The sequence below is a fragment of the Dermochelys coriacea genome, chromosome 11 (genome assembly GCF_009764565.3).
Source record: "Dermochelys coriacea isolate rDerCor1 chromosome 11, rDerCor1.pri.v4, whole genome shotgun sequence".
Classification (NCBI taxonomy): Eukaryota; Metazoa; Chordata; order Testudines; family Dermochelyidae; genus Dermochelys; species Dermochelys coriacea.
Window position 1 is genome coordinate 35,041,017 of NC_050078.2, and position 14,711 is coordinate 35,055,727.

Sequence of the window (14,711 nt, forward strand, 5' to 3'; positions counted from 1 at the left end):
ATCCTATCCCTCCCCTCCAGCGTATCTACCACTCCTCCCAGTTTAGTATCATCCGCAAATTTGCTGAGAGTGCAATCCACACCATCCTCCAGATCATTTATGAAGATATTGAACAAAACGGGCCCCAGGACCGACCCCTGGGGCACTCCACTTGACACCGGCTGCCAACTAGACATGGAGCCATTGATCACTACCCGTTGAGCCCGACAATCTAGCCAGCTTTCTACCCACCTTATAGTGCATTCATCCAGCCCATACTTCCTTAACTTGCTGACAAGAATGCTGTGGGAGACCGTGTCAAAAGCTTTGCTAAAGTCAAGAAACAATACATCCACTGCTTTCCCTTCATCCACAGAACCAGTAATCTCATCATAAAAGGCGATTAGATTAGTCAGGCATGACCTTCCCTTGGTGAATCCATGCTGACTGTTCCTGATCACTTTCCTCTCCTCTAAGTGCTAAGATAAAAAGAATGTTTGATGAGAAGATATAAAACAATCCTATTAAGTTAACGGAGATTGCTTAATCACTGTAAACCATACGCCATATATTAAGAACCAAATTTTGCTCTTCTTACTCAAGCAAATTTCCCCCTGAAGTCAAGATGTGTTCCTGTGTGATATTTCATCACTTTTAATTAAGTAATATTACAGAACTAGATAACGTTTTTCAATCTCATTGCTATGCATTGCTTCAACACTATTTTAAATGTTAAATAGTATAAAATATGAAGAAAATAGGTTAAGCTGGTAAAAGTTTTTGAGCAAAACTTTTTTGTGTATGTGCAAAAAATGGAAATTTGATGACATCAAAATATTTCATGAATTCACGTCAATTTCACCAAATTGTTGAAGTCAAAAACAAACCAACATTTTTTGGAAAAAATTCAAAATGTTTTTTCAACATTTTCTAAATGAAATATTTATTTATCCCCTTTATCTAGACTGGGTTTGTGAAACTCAGATTTAGTATCCCTATCTAGCTCTCTATTTAGGGTTTTGTACGGCCACCCAACACTGTAGCATGATTGGCAGTCAACTTTTTTCACTCCAATCTCCATCTGATGGACTCACCACAATTGTGAATCCTGTGGCCTTGTTTACAATAGTGAAAGCCATCATTAACTAAGGGAAAATTTAATCCAGAGACAGTAAGGCCCAACTTTTCAAAGGTACCCATTTATTTTAGGCATCCAAAAAATAGAGGCATCCAACATTATGAAATTAAATGAAAATGTTGGCTTAAATGACTTGTCCAAGACGATTCAGGAAGTCATTTGCAAAGCCTAGACTAAAATTTAAGAGCTCCTGGATTCCAATCTCATGCCAAACCATAGTGCCTCTCAAGGGAAATGGTTCTTTGAACATTCCACATATGACATGAAAGAAGATTATTTTGTCAATGTTTCATGAAACCCTTAAAAGATAAATTAATGTATTTGTCAATGGAAACATTCTGAAGAGGTTTTTTTTCTCTCCCATTGATCATCAGAGCAAAAATGAATAGGCCATCTTTACAAAATAGCAACATGGAATATTATCTATATGGAATAGATTACCTCTGCAAGAATGGCTTCTTTTGTCAATATGGATCCTTTCTGTTGCACGCACCACTTCTTCGAAGTCCAGCACTGTAGTTTTCCCTGTCATTGACGGGTAATTGATTATTTCAGAGAAGAGAGGTTTCTGCTCATCTTCAGTGGATGACACCAAAGATGATGACTCATTTTTCTTCTCTTCAAAGTGTTTCTTGGTACACTGATAATGTCTAGTGTTATCCATGGAGTCTTCAGAATCATTCTGATTGTTTTCTTTGTCACAGCCTGTCAAATAGAAATAATTGTATACAATAATATGCAGTGCATGAGATCTTATTCCAATTTATTCTGGACCTCAGGCCGAGCCGGCCCTAGGCATAAGCAGACTAAGCAATTGCTTAGGGCCCCAAGCAGCTCAAGGCCTCCCGTATTAATTATCAGTATGTGTTGCGTGTGGAGGGGCCCAAAATATTCCTTCTTAGGGCCCCAATGGGCTAGCACTGGCACTGGCCTCAGGGGCAGAGTAGAAGTTATATGAATTAGCAAGTTTACTCTCTGTTAGGGATAACATAACTTTAACGCCTCTTCTATTAAGGACCACAGTAGTGATGTTCCTTCTGATGCAGGTTCTGCCATTCTTTTATATAGCAATCTCAGGTATTTGTGCTGGAGCCCTCTCAGTCTACAAGAGAAGGGAGCTGCCAGCAGGCATTCTCTCTGAGAGCACCTCAACCTTGAAATCTACTGCCTTCAACTTGGTTGGAAATAGCCCCAGTCTGTTGACAATTAAGGTTCACTGCAAGGCCCATCTATTTACCAGGTTTTTGGGGAGCGAGGTACATGACAAGGGCTGATGTGGTGCATGTGGTAAGGTGGGTATTGGTCAAGTCTTGAATTTATCTTTGAATATTTTTAGGTTCCAGAGTGAGGTGCAGCTACTGGTTCAATACTTTTCTGGGGCGTATTTTTGATTTCTGGCAGTTACAGCAATGTATAACAAATTGAAACAAATAAAATAAGGACAAGAAACCAACAGTGATCATCTGGTGAGTATGGAGGCCTCTTGAACTGCCTTTAGAGCAACACTTAAAGTGTGTTTTATCGTATCATTTCAAATCCAATTTTTGATCTTGCCTATTTTTAACTGAAATGTCAAGATAATTCTAGTTCTGAAGATTTATTTAGAACATATTTTAGCAGGGGAGTCTCAATTAGATATAAATACTGTAACTAGTTTGCATTAACTTCCTGGGGAGATAGCATGATTCCCCATCTGCTTTCAACTAATTACTAATCAACATAATTCTAGAGTGCATGTAATCCTCACAGCAATGGTTAATACAGGATTCTGTACACTCCCAGGGTTTCTTCTTTTCTAACACTATTTCCTGGTCATCATTTACAATGAAAGAGAACTGTGGGCCTGATCATACCCCGATGATCTGCACACAGAGTGAACCTCCTCCTGCTCAGAAGGCGAGGCTCTGTTGCATTTGCAGCAGCATCTCCCTCTATTGCACTGACTCCATGAGTTCAAAGATCTGCAAGTGGTGAGTGGTAGCTGGAGGCAAGGCCAAGTCTGATCCACATCATTCCCACCTGCATTCACTGGAGTCCCTGGGGAAATTAATATAGCATTGAGCTGAATTAACTTTCTGTTGGTCCCATCTCCACAGTGAGGCTCCTCTTTTAACAAGGATCCCTGTCACCATCTGGAGAACATGGAAAGTGGTGCTATGGCGCAGCACAGATGCAGGTGAGCTTGCATAGTGTGGCTTGCAGGGGATCCTGCGAGATTTTGTGGGATGGCCCTATGGCCAGCAATTCCCATCCCCCCACCCTCTTGACGGAACAATGGAGGCTAAAGCTCCATGAGAAGATTCTTGCAGCGATTTCCCCGTCCTCACTTTTGACGCACACATTTTCCTGGGGGAGTGGGTGATGGAACTCTGTTTTATTGCAGTCCTCCTACAGAGACAATGGGCTTAACTACTCAATACTACAGTGACTTGAAATGGAAACATTTACATGTTCACATATTTTGAACAATTTTGTATTCTCATGGGAATATGTGAATCAAAAATAGCAGTCTTACGCACTTTATAACAGAAAGATTGATCAATGAACTAATTTGCAAAGAGAGGTCACTCAGAGATAGTCCTAACATAGACAGGAGAGATCGCATAATGGCTAAAGTGTGTGTAGAGGACTGATCTTCTATCATATTTACAGAGTGCCAATCACTGTAATAGCTAGAGGCAAAAAAACCCCAACAAATTCTGCTTTCAGTTACACTGCTGTAAAAACAGAATAATTCAATTGACTCCACTTCAGTTAGTCTGGATTTATGCTGGTGTAGCTGGCAGCATATTTTGATACAAAATATCTATACTTCTGGTGTAGTGGACACTTTGGCCCAACTACCAAGGAATAGATGAAAGTGAGGTCCCTTCCAATGATATTATCTGGGTTCCAAATCTAAGGAAGATAACTTTTGTCCACTAGTTGATCAGTTTCATAATGTGTTCAGTGCCATTTCTGCATCTGCTAGTCCTCTTTCTGTATTCAGAATTTTTAACATTGCTATTTCATTATGCGGTTACTCCAGAAAGGTTTTCATTTTAGGCTGGAAATGAAATCTTCACTGTAAGGAAATGTAGCAAAAACATTAGCACTGAGAATAATCCTACAATGTTGTATGACTAAAATATGAATTAAAAATGGAAATTGCATTTTTTATTTGGGTCTGAACTGTAGGAGCTAATGGAGTTCACAGGGCAATTCAGCTGAAATACATTACAAGCAGTCACTAGGTAATGCTTTATTCAGATAGGGTACAATCATTTCTGCCTTTTCTAATGAATCCATGTTATTGGGTTGGAATGAACATTGCAGATGACAGGAATGGCTTTTTCTCTGGTTGGGCTTTTTCTGTGCAGGAATAAGAAAAGGAGTACTTGTGGCACCTTAGAGACTAACAAATTTATTAGAGCATAAGCTTTCGTGAGCTACAGCTCACTTCATCGGATGCATTTGGTGGAAATTTGTTAGTCTCTAAGGTGCCACAAGTACTCCTTTTCTCTGTGCAGGAATAAATTCCTTAAGTTCACTGTCCATTATAAAGACTGGCAATTCCAAATAGGCTCTTCCCTTCTCTTTCCCTCCCCTGTTTGACTGCAAGGAAAGCTTGATTTCTGAAGTGATTATTATCTTCACTACAGAATCATCCTGCCTCCTCCATCTGCTTTCCAATGAGATATTTTTCACTTTTTGATTAAGACTGCTGGAAACAATTTTTCAGAGGCTGAATATTCTGTAACCTCCTGCTTTGCCAAACAACCTTTCAAACATAATTTGCACCGTTTATGGGACTCATTTTAGTCTGTGATTTTTTTTATATGTCTGCCAAAGAGCACAAATGAACATGATGTCACTGGAATTCCTGATTTATAGTGCAACAGTGTCTGACTTTTCAGCTTGAAAATAACAAAGCCTTTGACTTCGAACTAACTATGGGAAGGACTGTATCCCCCGTCTCAGGGAGATGGGCAAGAAAAATTGGGGACGTGATCAGGCCTTTGAAATGACTTCTTATTCCAGTACGTTTCTGAGTCTTCCAGATCTGACAATTACCAGAGATCAAACATATTTTTCTTTTTTTTTATGCTAATTCAATAGTAATAAAGTTTGGCTCAGTTCAATGAGTGGCAGTCTATGTGAAATGGGATTTCTTTATCTCAATACTACTGCAAATGTTGATACAAATAAAAGTGGCATAGTAGTATATGACATGGGGAGCAACAGGTGCTTTTTTATTATTAGTGGAATTTTGTTAACTAGACCTTGGTTTACAAAATTGGACCAGCTATCTAGTCTGTTGCTTCAGAAGAAGGCAAACCTTTAATTCCTTTCTCCCACCTCCAAGTAAAAACCTTAGTGTGACCAGACAAATTCAATTTTGTGTGGGAAGTGAGGTTACTATCTTCCTAATCCTTGCAGAAAACAATTTACACCACACATCATGAGACAGATAATCCTTACCATTAACCTGGCTTGTATAACTACAAACCTCATCACTGGACATGATATTTTCTAGCCCCCTTTATAAAATCCTGCCACATCATTTTAAACTTCCCCAGGGAAGTCACTCGCTGAGGCATGGCACATTCTGAGTGTGAAGTAAAGCTGACTGAATGCTGTAAAACACTCTACACATTTTCATTCTTATTCCCAATGATGGTTTGGTTCAACCATCATTGTTCCCCTTTTAGTTGATAGTCACATATCTTCACATGAAGGGAATTTTGTTTGCAGGAATGTTGGTAGGATGGCTGGTTTCTGTATAGATAAATCCATTTATTCATGTCTAAACATTGGAGATGATGGCAGAATTTTTGGAAGGCTCCAGAATCCATTGCTAATTTTCGGCACTCAGCAGCTGACCTTCCAGTGATCTGCTGCATACTATCCATCTCCTCATTGATTGTTTCCTACTATGACAACCTATCACCATTTCTTCCATATCATTCTCTAGGTTATTTCCATCTCTTTGCCTAGTGTGATCACAGTACATATATTTCATCTGTTCATTTCCAACATCAGAGTCTGCTTCTCTACAATAATATTTTTAACATAGGTATTCATTTTTTTTCCATCCATGAGGTACACAAGAACCTTTGCCAGCATCATATTTCAAAAACTCTGAAACCAACTTGTAGTGGTGGTAGTTCTGCTTCTATCATGCAATCTTGGAATATGTAAACCAGAACTTTGCTCATGTGTGAAATCATGGAGATGGTACAATAATTACTACACTTGGTTATGTCTCCCTTCTTTGGTAAGGGCAGAAAAGTTCCCTTCGTTCAGCCCTCTGCCTAATTTCTAGTAATCTGTACGACATTACAAATTTTCCACCTAAGATCAATACTGTGTTCACCAATCACTTCTAACAATTCTGCAGACCTGTTATCTATCCCTGGTGCTTTTCCCAGGCTTATTTCTCTCTCTCACAAGACTGACAGTTCCAAACCTGTATTCTCTTTTCTGCCAGCCTGTATTATGAGTGGCTCCGGTGAGGCATACAGATTGGCACAGTAATCTCTTCACCTGTGTTTAGTATCATCACCCTCAGTCAGGAGTCTGCCATCATGATTTATTATTAAGTTTGATCACAGTGAAAAGCTTTTGGTAAGAAGTCTGACCACTGTGAATCTATCTTTTATATTATTACTCTCTTTACACTTCTCAAGTTCCATGCATTTTTCCCTTATATATTTGCTCTTGTCTTGTCTAGTCTGCCTTTGAATAGTCTCTCCTACATTCTTCCCTGTTCAAGCCTTCTCTTTTACTCTGCATCATTTTTCTGCCAATTCAAACATCTTCTCAGTTAACCATGGTGTAGTCCGACACCGACTTTTTGGAATGTGTGGTTGGCCTTTTAAACATAACAGTTTTCACTTTATTCCAAAATTGTTTTTGGGTTATTCTCCTCTTTCATCTGTGCCCATTCCTCAAACCCATAATTTTCATTGATTCTGGACAAGTCCAAATGTAGTAGACCTGTCGAACATGGTATCTTTAAAGTTGAAATTTATATTTGAGGCTAACAGCTGATAGGCTGACCCAGTCTGTACTCATGAAAGTCTTTGTCCATTTTCCATGCGATTTCCAGCATTGTTATATTTATTCCAAAGGTGATTTTGGTTCTTTGCCATACTGTCTGATGACCTCCACCTGCTGAGTGAAAATGGTCTTTGTAATGACCAGGAGATTAGAGCAGCAGGAGATTTAGAGCAGCAGAACTACATGCCTTCCTCTCTCATTTTGCGAACCCAGACCATTGTTTCCAATTACTTCTTTATGAGATCTTGCAGCTCCAACTTTTGCATTTAAGTTCCCAGTTACAAGGGTAATATCTTTAGTTGGTGTTTCAGTGAGTGTTTTTTCAAGTTGTCCATAGTTTCTGTATGATTATCCATATTCATATGCAAACAAAGGTGTTAGTGAACAGGAGTTTCCTGTTTAAAAATGTCAGTCATCTAGTCAGAAAGCAGAAATAATAATATGTCCTCAGTGACTAATCACACACCAAAAATAGCACATAGTTAAGTGAAAAGCCTGCAAATGACAGTTGCCAGTTTGAGTAAACTCTCTAGCAAACAGTTACAAAAATGGTTTGAACAAATACATTTTGTAAAAATGTCCAAATTAAAATGTACAATCCCTGTAATGTCTAAAGCTGCCTAAATATACTTCGGGCCTTACCATCTTACATGAGGTGAGCTCATCTGATCACCGCTTCAGTTCCTTACCACACCCCCTCCTGCCATATGTTTGCAAAAATCAGTCTGTTGATGCACAATTTGCACTTTTCTGCACAAAAGACATGCATATCCTCCATCCCTATATAGTCATGATACGCGAATGATTCTTTAGCACAGACCAGGAGCAGGCCATGGAAGTTTTATTCCAGACTACTGTCATCACTTCTTTTCACTCAGCAGTACCAAAAAGAACATGAATACTATGTAATATTCATAGAACAATATATGACTTGTAAGCACTACTCCCCTTTGTGTGTTGTCTGCTTCGTAGTTAATGAGACAAGTCTATCACCATAAGGGAAAGTTGTATGTTGTATTATGCTGACTATGGATTTGTATAGTCACTGATGGAATAGCAAGTGGAGAAGAGATCAATTCCATATGCCCAGCTAAATTTGGTCAGATTGTACAAACGCTTAAACCCTGGAGTAGGGTTCGCTGTTGTGCGTGGTCCCACATCAGAGGGGATAGCAGAAGCTGAGTACTGGTGAATGTGAGGATGAAAAATTGTCTTTTCTTCCAGATGAGAATGATTCAGGGCAAGATGATTCAATCCAAATTTAATGCTATGATTAAAATACGTCTTTACTTGATAGGCTCTTAATATTAAACAATTAGAAATCATCAAAGGAAAGTTATAAGAAGTAATTTGGGATCCTTTGGATTACATTATTATAAAGGCCAAATCCTAGACTGTATGTTACAGGATCTGGTTCCTGCTCCCATCTCTGTTCTGATTTAGGTAAGTGTCTTAACTCGCAGTATGTCTACACTGCAATTAGACACCTACGGCTGGCCTGTGCCAGCTGACTCAGGCTCACAGGACTCAGGCTAAGGGGATGTTTCATTGCAGTGTAGACATCCAGGCTAGGGCTACACATCAAGCTCTTGGGCCCTCCCACCTCTCAGAGTCCTAGAGCTCCAGCTGCAGTGTAGTCATACCCTCAGCGTCTATTTCCCCAGAAGTAATTGTACTATTACACAATACATATATAGCATTTTCCATCCACAGATAGCCAAGCACAATGTGCAGAAATGACAATACAGTTCACAAGGCTGTTCAATTTTAACACATTAATTTTGAAATCCTCGGATGGAAAACACTATGGAAGGGCAAAGCATTATTACGGAAGACATAATTGTTTCTGAGCGCTTCAGTAGATTTATTTTCCAATGGAAGTAGAATACGTACACACAAACTTAGGGGCCATATTTTTAAATGATGGCCTCCACTTTTGCATACAAAATTTGCAGATGCAAACATCCGTAGTTTTTCTACCAAACCAATTCTGATCACTAATTAGGTAATTTAGATGTGTAAGTATCTGATTGTGGGCACAGTTTGGTTCTTAGACGTACAAAAGACCTAAATTGTGAGTGCAAAAATGGAAAACTGGTTATGGCCAGGCAGAACATTTGGCTCTATGGCTCTGAAAAAAGCTGACAAAAGCTGTGAAATTCAGAATCAAGCCTCAAACTCTGTCCTTAACCAACTTCAATGCGCTTGAATACTGCAAAGGTCTCTGAACAGTGGGTAAATTTATATCCCATATGTTCCACACTATACTCAGCAGAGTGAGAATTAAGGACAGACTGGCAGCCTCAGTTTTTGTTGGCTTAAAGCATCTCATAGTGTTATTTTAATGTGGGATTTTGTTGTACTGAAATTACTTTTCTTTAAGTGGTGGAAAGTTATAGTGACAGTTTTTGGTTACAATGAAAGGCAGTGCTAAAGTTCACTGTATCTAATGAATGGTGTTGAAGTCATTCCGCAGACATAGCTTCAAATTTTGGAAAACTAAAAGTGATTCCAGATTTTAATTGAAATAAAATATGAGTGTTGTGAAGATTCCTGAAATCATTGGAGATTCATTCATAGGTGAATTTTACAACAATGCTGTTTTTATGACCCATTTATATGATGCGACCTTGATCTATTATCTACCTTCCTAAGTGGCTGTGCTCTTCTGAGATGTTGCACCTAACAAGGTCTCAGACAAAATTAATGAGAAATGAAAATAAAGCATTCCCAGAACTTCTTGGGTTTGGAACAATATATTAGAAGAGGGAAGACTAAGCCAAAGCCTGGCCATTTCAAGAATGCATTGCTAGACTCTTCTGTGTTTGCCAAAGCAAACATGCCATAGCAGAAAAGACGAACACACTGACATCTGTGCACACACATAAGAACTCCTAGAAAAGTGTCTTGAACCTGAGAGAAGAATCCACTTTGAATTCCACCAAAGACAATCCTTTGTGCAGCTAATTTACCTTGTTGAGCACCTAGATACTGCATTAATGAAGCCTAGAACCACATATTCAACAACAAGGAGCAAACAAAATTTTGAATAGCTGCTTACTAAGTGAGCACCATGCATTCTGTGCATTGAATGAAGCAGGGGACTTCTGGAAAAAATAGTGTGTGATCATGGAATTAAAGATTGTGTCATAACGTATAGGCGTAAGGGGGCTGAATTAAAGTTGCACAGAGAGCCTTAATTCTGGCATTTCCTGACTTTTGAATGCCTGACTTTTCAACCTTAATAATGCTCTTTTAATGTAGTTTTTGTGTGTGTAATTATTTTTATAGCACCTTAAGTGTATTACTCAGGCAAATGTGACAGCAGGCAAATAATACAGGCTAGATAACCTTTCCATAAAGATTTATTTTCCTTTCTTTAAATTGAATAAAAAAGACCTAGTTTTGAGTGACTGTACATGTGTGTCAAATTCAAAGCCAGAAACTTCAAAGTTAAAGCAAACATTCAATCCTTAACTTATTCTTTTGTGCCATTTTTAGCACAATGGCATGAGTTAGGGATGGAGTGAGAGCCTGATCTGTGAATTTTCTGAGCTCTGTCTGGTTTTGTCACAATCTTAATGTTATTTAGATGACAATGTCAGGGTAATTCTAAAATGATGCAGGGTGAAGGCCAAAGGATCTCTTACTCCAATGATAGAATTCCAGTCTCTTATACTAGGAGTTTATCTTCCACTACAAGATCATTTTTCTCTGATAGCTGATAGTACATATGACTGCATATACCATTTCCAGAAGGCCACATTTCATGAGAAAACTGCTTCAGTAGGAGTTACCCTTGGAAACAAGGCTCTTGTAGGAACTGTGCTCCCCTGGGACAGGCTGCAATAGGAGCAGATGGACAACTGCAGTGATGGACTGTCTGATGATTATATACTTGCTGTCAGGGGTTCCTTGCAAAATGTAGGATTTGAGGAACACACTTCTTGCTTTCAAGTTGGGCAAATGCAATCAATAGGATTCATAGGGACTTTCTTTTGTGGGCTCCTAAAATGAAATCCAAGAAAATAAAAATTCCCTGTCAAGAGTTAAGTGTCTTGTCCTGGACTAGTTGGCAAATAAGTTGACAGAACAACTATTTTCACTGAATCAATGGGTATTAACAGAACAATATCCCTCTCACTAGATTCTGTTTACCCTAGAAACTAGAAACATGGGCCAGATTTTGATCTCTTTTACACTGATGAAAATCCAGAGTCAATCCTTTACTTCAAGGACATCATCATTCTATTCAAGTTACTGAATCTAAGATGGTGTATTTAACACGACTATCCTGGATGTGGCTAATGGATTTTACATGCCCTGCTCAAAGGAGTTTGAAAGATCATTAGTACAGTTTGATTTCATTCTTCCTGAAGTAATCTGCTTGGAATGGATAGTCTTCACATCTGATTGCCTCTTGGGGTTCAATGTATTTCAGTGTGCATCTGATAGGCTTCAGCTAAGGACAAAATGAATTCCAGGCTGACATGGAGAACATCTCTTCATGGTAAGAATGATTACATGCTGGAATAGACCCAATGAGGTGAAGATCTTAGAGACACCATCAATGCCAGTGTTAACAAAAAATTAAATATAACACCAAAGTGAGTAATGATGCAGGAACTCTGACTAACTCACCAGAAAAGTATTTTCAAAGCCCTACTTACTCTGTCAGGGCTAAATTCTGACCATCACTTTAATGCCATGACTTCCTATATGCCACATATGAGGGTTTTATGCTGGCTTTATTGACCCTGAAGATGGCCAGACCACATAGATGGGTGGAGTAGAGGGGCTCCACAGCACTTCTGAATTCAGGGTTAACTACCTTTCCTCTTCTCCTCACCCAGTGGGCCATGAGTTTGGGATAACTCCTACTGCCTGTTATGGGAGAGAGAGAGGGGGAAATGGGGAAGAAAGGAAAAAATGTTTCCCTGTGGGTGGGCCAGGAGGCAAAAGCGTAGGTGAAGGCACTGTACCACCCCATTGCTTCTCACCTGTTTAAGCTGGGGAGAAAACTTCACCCTGGCTGACAGCTCTGTTTATGAGCTGTCAGCCAGTAGCACTGTTGGGCCCAAGTAATCTTGGTAACAATCTCTGTGGATGACTGTCAGTCATCTGTGGTAACTGGCTTCTACGGCTGTGGTGGTGCTCTGCATATGCACAGGGGACCACCATCCCCAACACTATTCCCAAAAGGTGGGGTGGGATAAGAATCATGGAATCCCGCTGGGTAAGCGTGAGGGTAAAGCTGCCAGGTAGTGGACATATGGCAACCCCTAAAGAGGGCTCTCTCAGGATTCCAATTGCTCTTGGCACCCACAGAGTCAGGCTGGGCTACAGAACTGCAGCTAGCTCTGCATCACATAGCTTTTTGGGACCAGGGTTTGGCCATTAAAGAATAAGCCATGACAGAGCCATACATAGAAGCTATGATCATATATGTGGTGGCTCATCTAGAATATGCTGGAAATGCATCTGGGGTGGAGTAAGACAGTCTTGTATCACACACAAGAGTACAGTGCTTGTTCAGCAAATCACAAACTACTTTGACTGAATTAATTGTCCCATTTCTAGGAAAGAAAGCAAGTACATACTGCAGATAAATCATAAAGAGCGGTGAGATATTGTCTAAGTCCCTGATAAAACTATGATGCTATTTCAAAATGAGTTACCAGGGCAACAAGGTCCAAATCAGGCTTTCATGAACTGAAGGGAGAGAGAATTACAAATCCATGTTTAGCAGTCCACAAGGGAGAAAATCTCAAACTACTGTAGGCTCACACTAAAGAGGAAAAAGTGCAATTTTAAACAGTATAATTTACCAGTTGGTCAACAGCTGAATGGGAAGCACTAGCAGGAGGTCCATATGTTTATTAAAAAGAGCTCCCCTTCTGTAAGATCAATAATGTAAGTTCAGTACTGCACTAGAGAGGCAACATGAACAACTGACTGTATAAGTCATTAAGATTTTACTGAGATTTAAAACATCAAAGCCTCATAACAACATGCATGGATTGCTTAGTTTTTAGAGATTATATTTATGAAGTGAAAATATGACTGTTCAAAGTTATCTTTAGATAACATTTTATCTAAACAATAACATGACTGTGACCAGAAATATGTCTCTCAGCCAAGGGCTGTGCCTTTTGTGGCGTACCTCTCTTAAACTGCTGCACAGAGTCTGTCCCAAACTGTTTATCGATTGTGGTCTAAGTTAGAATATGCCAAATTCTGTTCTAACACCCTTCCACAGGTGTGGAAGGCCTTGAAATCAGTGGAACTGCCATGGTTCTTCACAGAACAACACAGGCCCTGGGACAGGCTACAGAAAAACAACTCCATGTGCTGTTTCAGCTATGGCTGCCTGCAGAATTTTGGCATAGACTAGGGCAGGGAAGAAGTGTGCCGGTGGGATCAAAACTACACACACTCACAGGTTACCCTCTCTCCTCTTCTCCGGAGGTGGAGTTTCTCTCTCTGGTGTGACTCAGGCAGCCAGATAACATATTATAATTACCAGAATTGAGGGGTAGGCTACCATTCATTTCTGTTCTCCCACAATGGCATGCTATTTTCATTGACAAAACTGTGGCAAATGACATCCTGTCAAAAGTAATGTGAAAGAATGCCAGCAATCAGAAGACTGTTCAGTGAGATTCATAATTTAGCAGGAAAGAACTACCCGTAAGAGCAACAAAACACAGTTTTTGCCACCCTCCTGGCATCTTAGCAGGTTATTCTGAACAGGAGGCACAGGCTGACGAATCACTTCCATATTATCTAGGTGGCAAGGTAGGTTTTCTCATAAGAAATGTGAAGGTTATTGAGGTAAGGCACCTCTGTCAACACATTCTTTATGATGAGCAGACTGAAAATTTCTTGGGGGCATTTTCCTGCCAGATGTGTTGTCACTTATAGCTTCATGCCTCAAAGATGCTTCTTTGATGAAATGGTAATGCCATTCTGCTAACCTCACTGGTCTAAAGTCCTCCTTCTTCCAGCACTTCAACTATCCTTCATTTATCATCAGCAAGTCTTTGGCTCTCAAACTAGTGCTGTCCTGCATTTAGGATTGGCCTTTAACAGTGGAACATGAAAGGCAGAGCAGGGCTAATGCCAGAAACATTGATTTGTCAAATAAATAATTGGACAGACACACACACACACACAAACACACGAATTGGACTCACCAAGCTCCAAAGAAAGGCATACAAGTCTTAATTTAGCTTCCTTCATGAGTACCTTACCAATGCCCTTGGTATTTATGAGCTCTTAATGCTGGTATCATGAGTTAATATTTGGCCAAATGCTCCCCTCCATTCTGATTACTCCCAATGGCCTTTTATGTTAATGTAAGCATAGAAAATGCCACCTGAAGACCTGCCAAGAGACCCATTTGCACACTGCCAATTGAGGTACAAATTCACTAGGGTGAGTATATATACTGTACACTGAAAACAAAATGCTATAACTTCAGGGATATCACAGGAACTGAGAAACACTAGCCTGCATCAAGCACAAAATCACTGCTTGTTGGGAGACTAAA

At 39.7% G+C, this 14,711-nt stretch overlaps 1 protein-coding gene across 1 annotated transcript in view; it reads right to left on the reverse strand.

Moving 5' to 3' along the window:
• The window catches only part of KCNH7 (potassium voltage-gated channel subfamily H member 7), a 338,644-nt gene that overhangs the window by 10,444 nt on the left and 313,489 nt on the right, over positions 1-14,711 (reverse strand). The window contains 1 exon segment of the mRNA XM_043505208.1: positions 1,559-1,822. Within this exon segment, the coding sequence (XP_043361143.1) occupies positions 1,559-1,822 (264 nt within the window).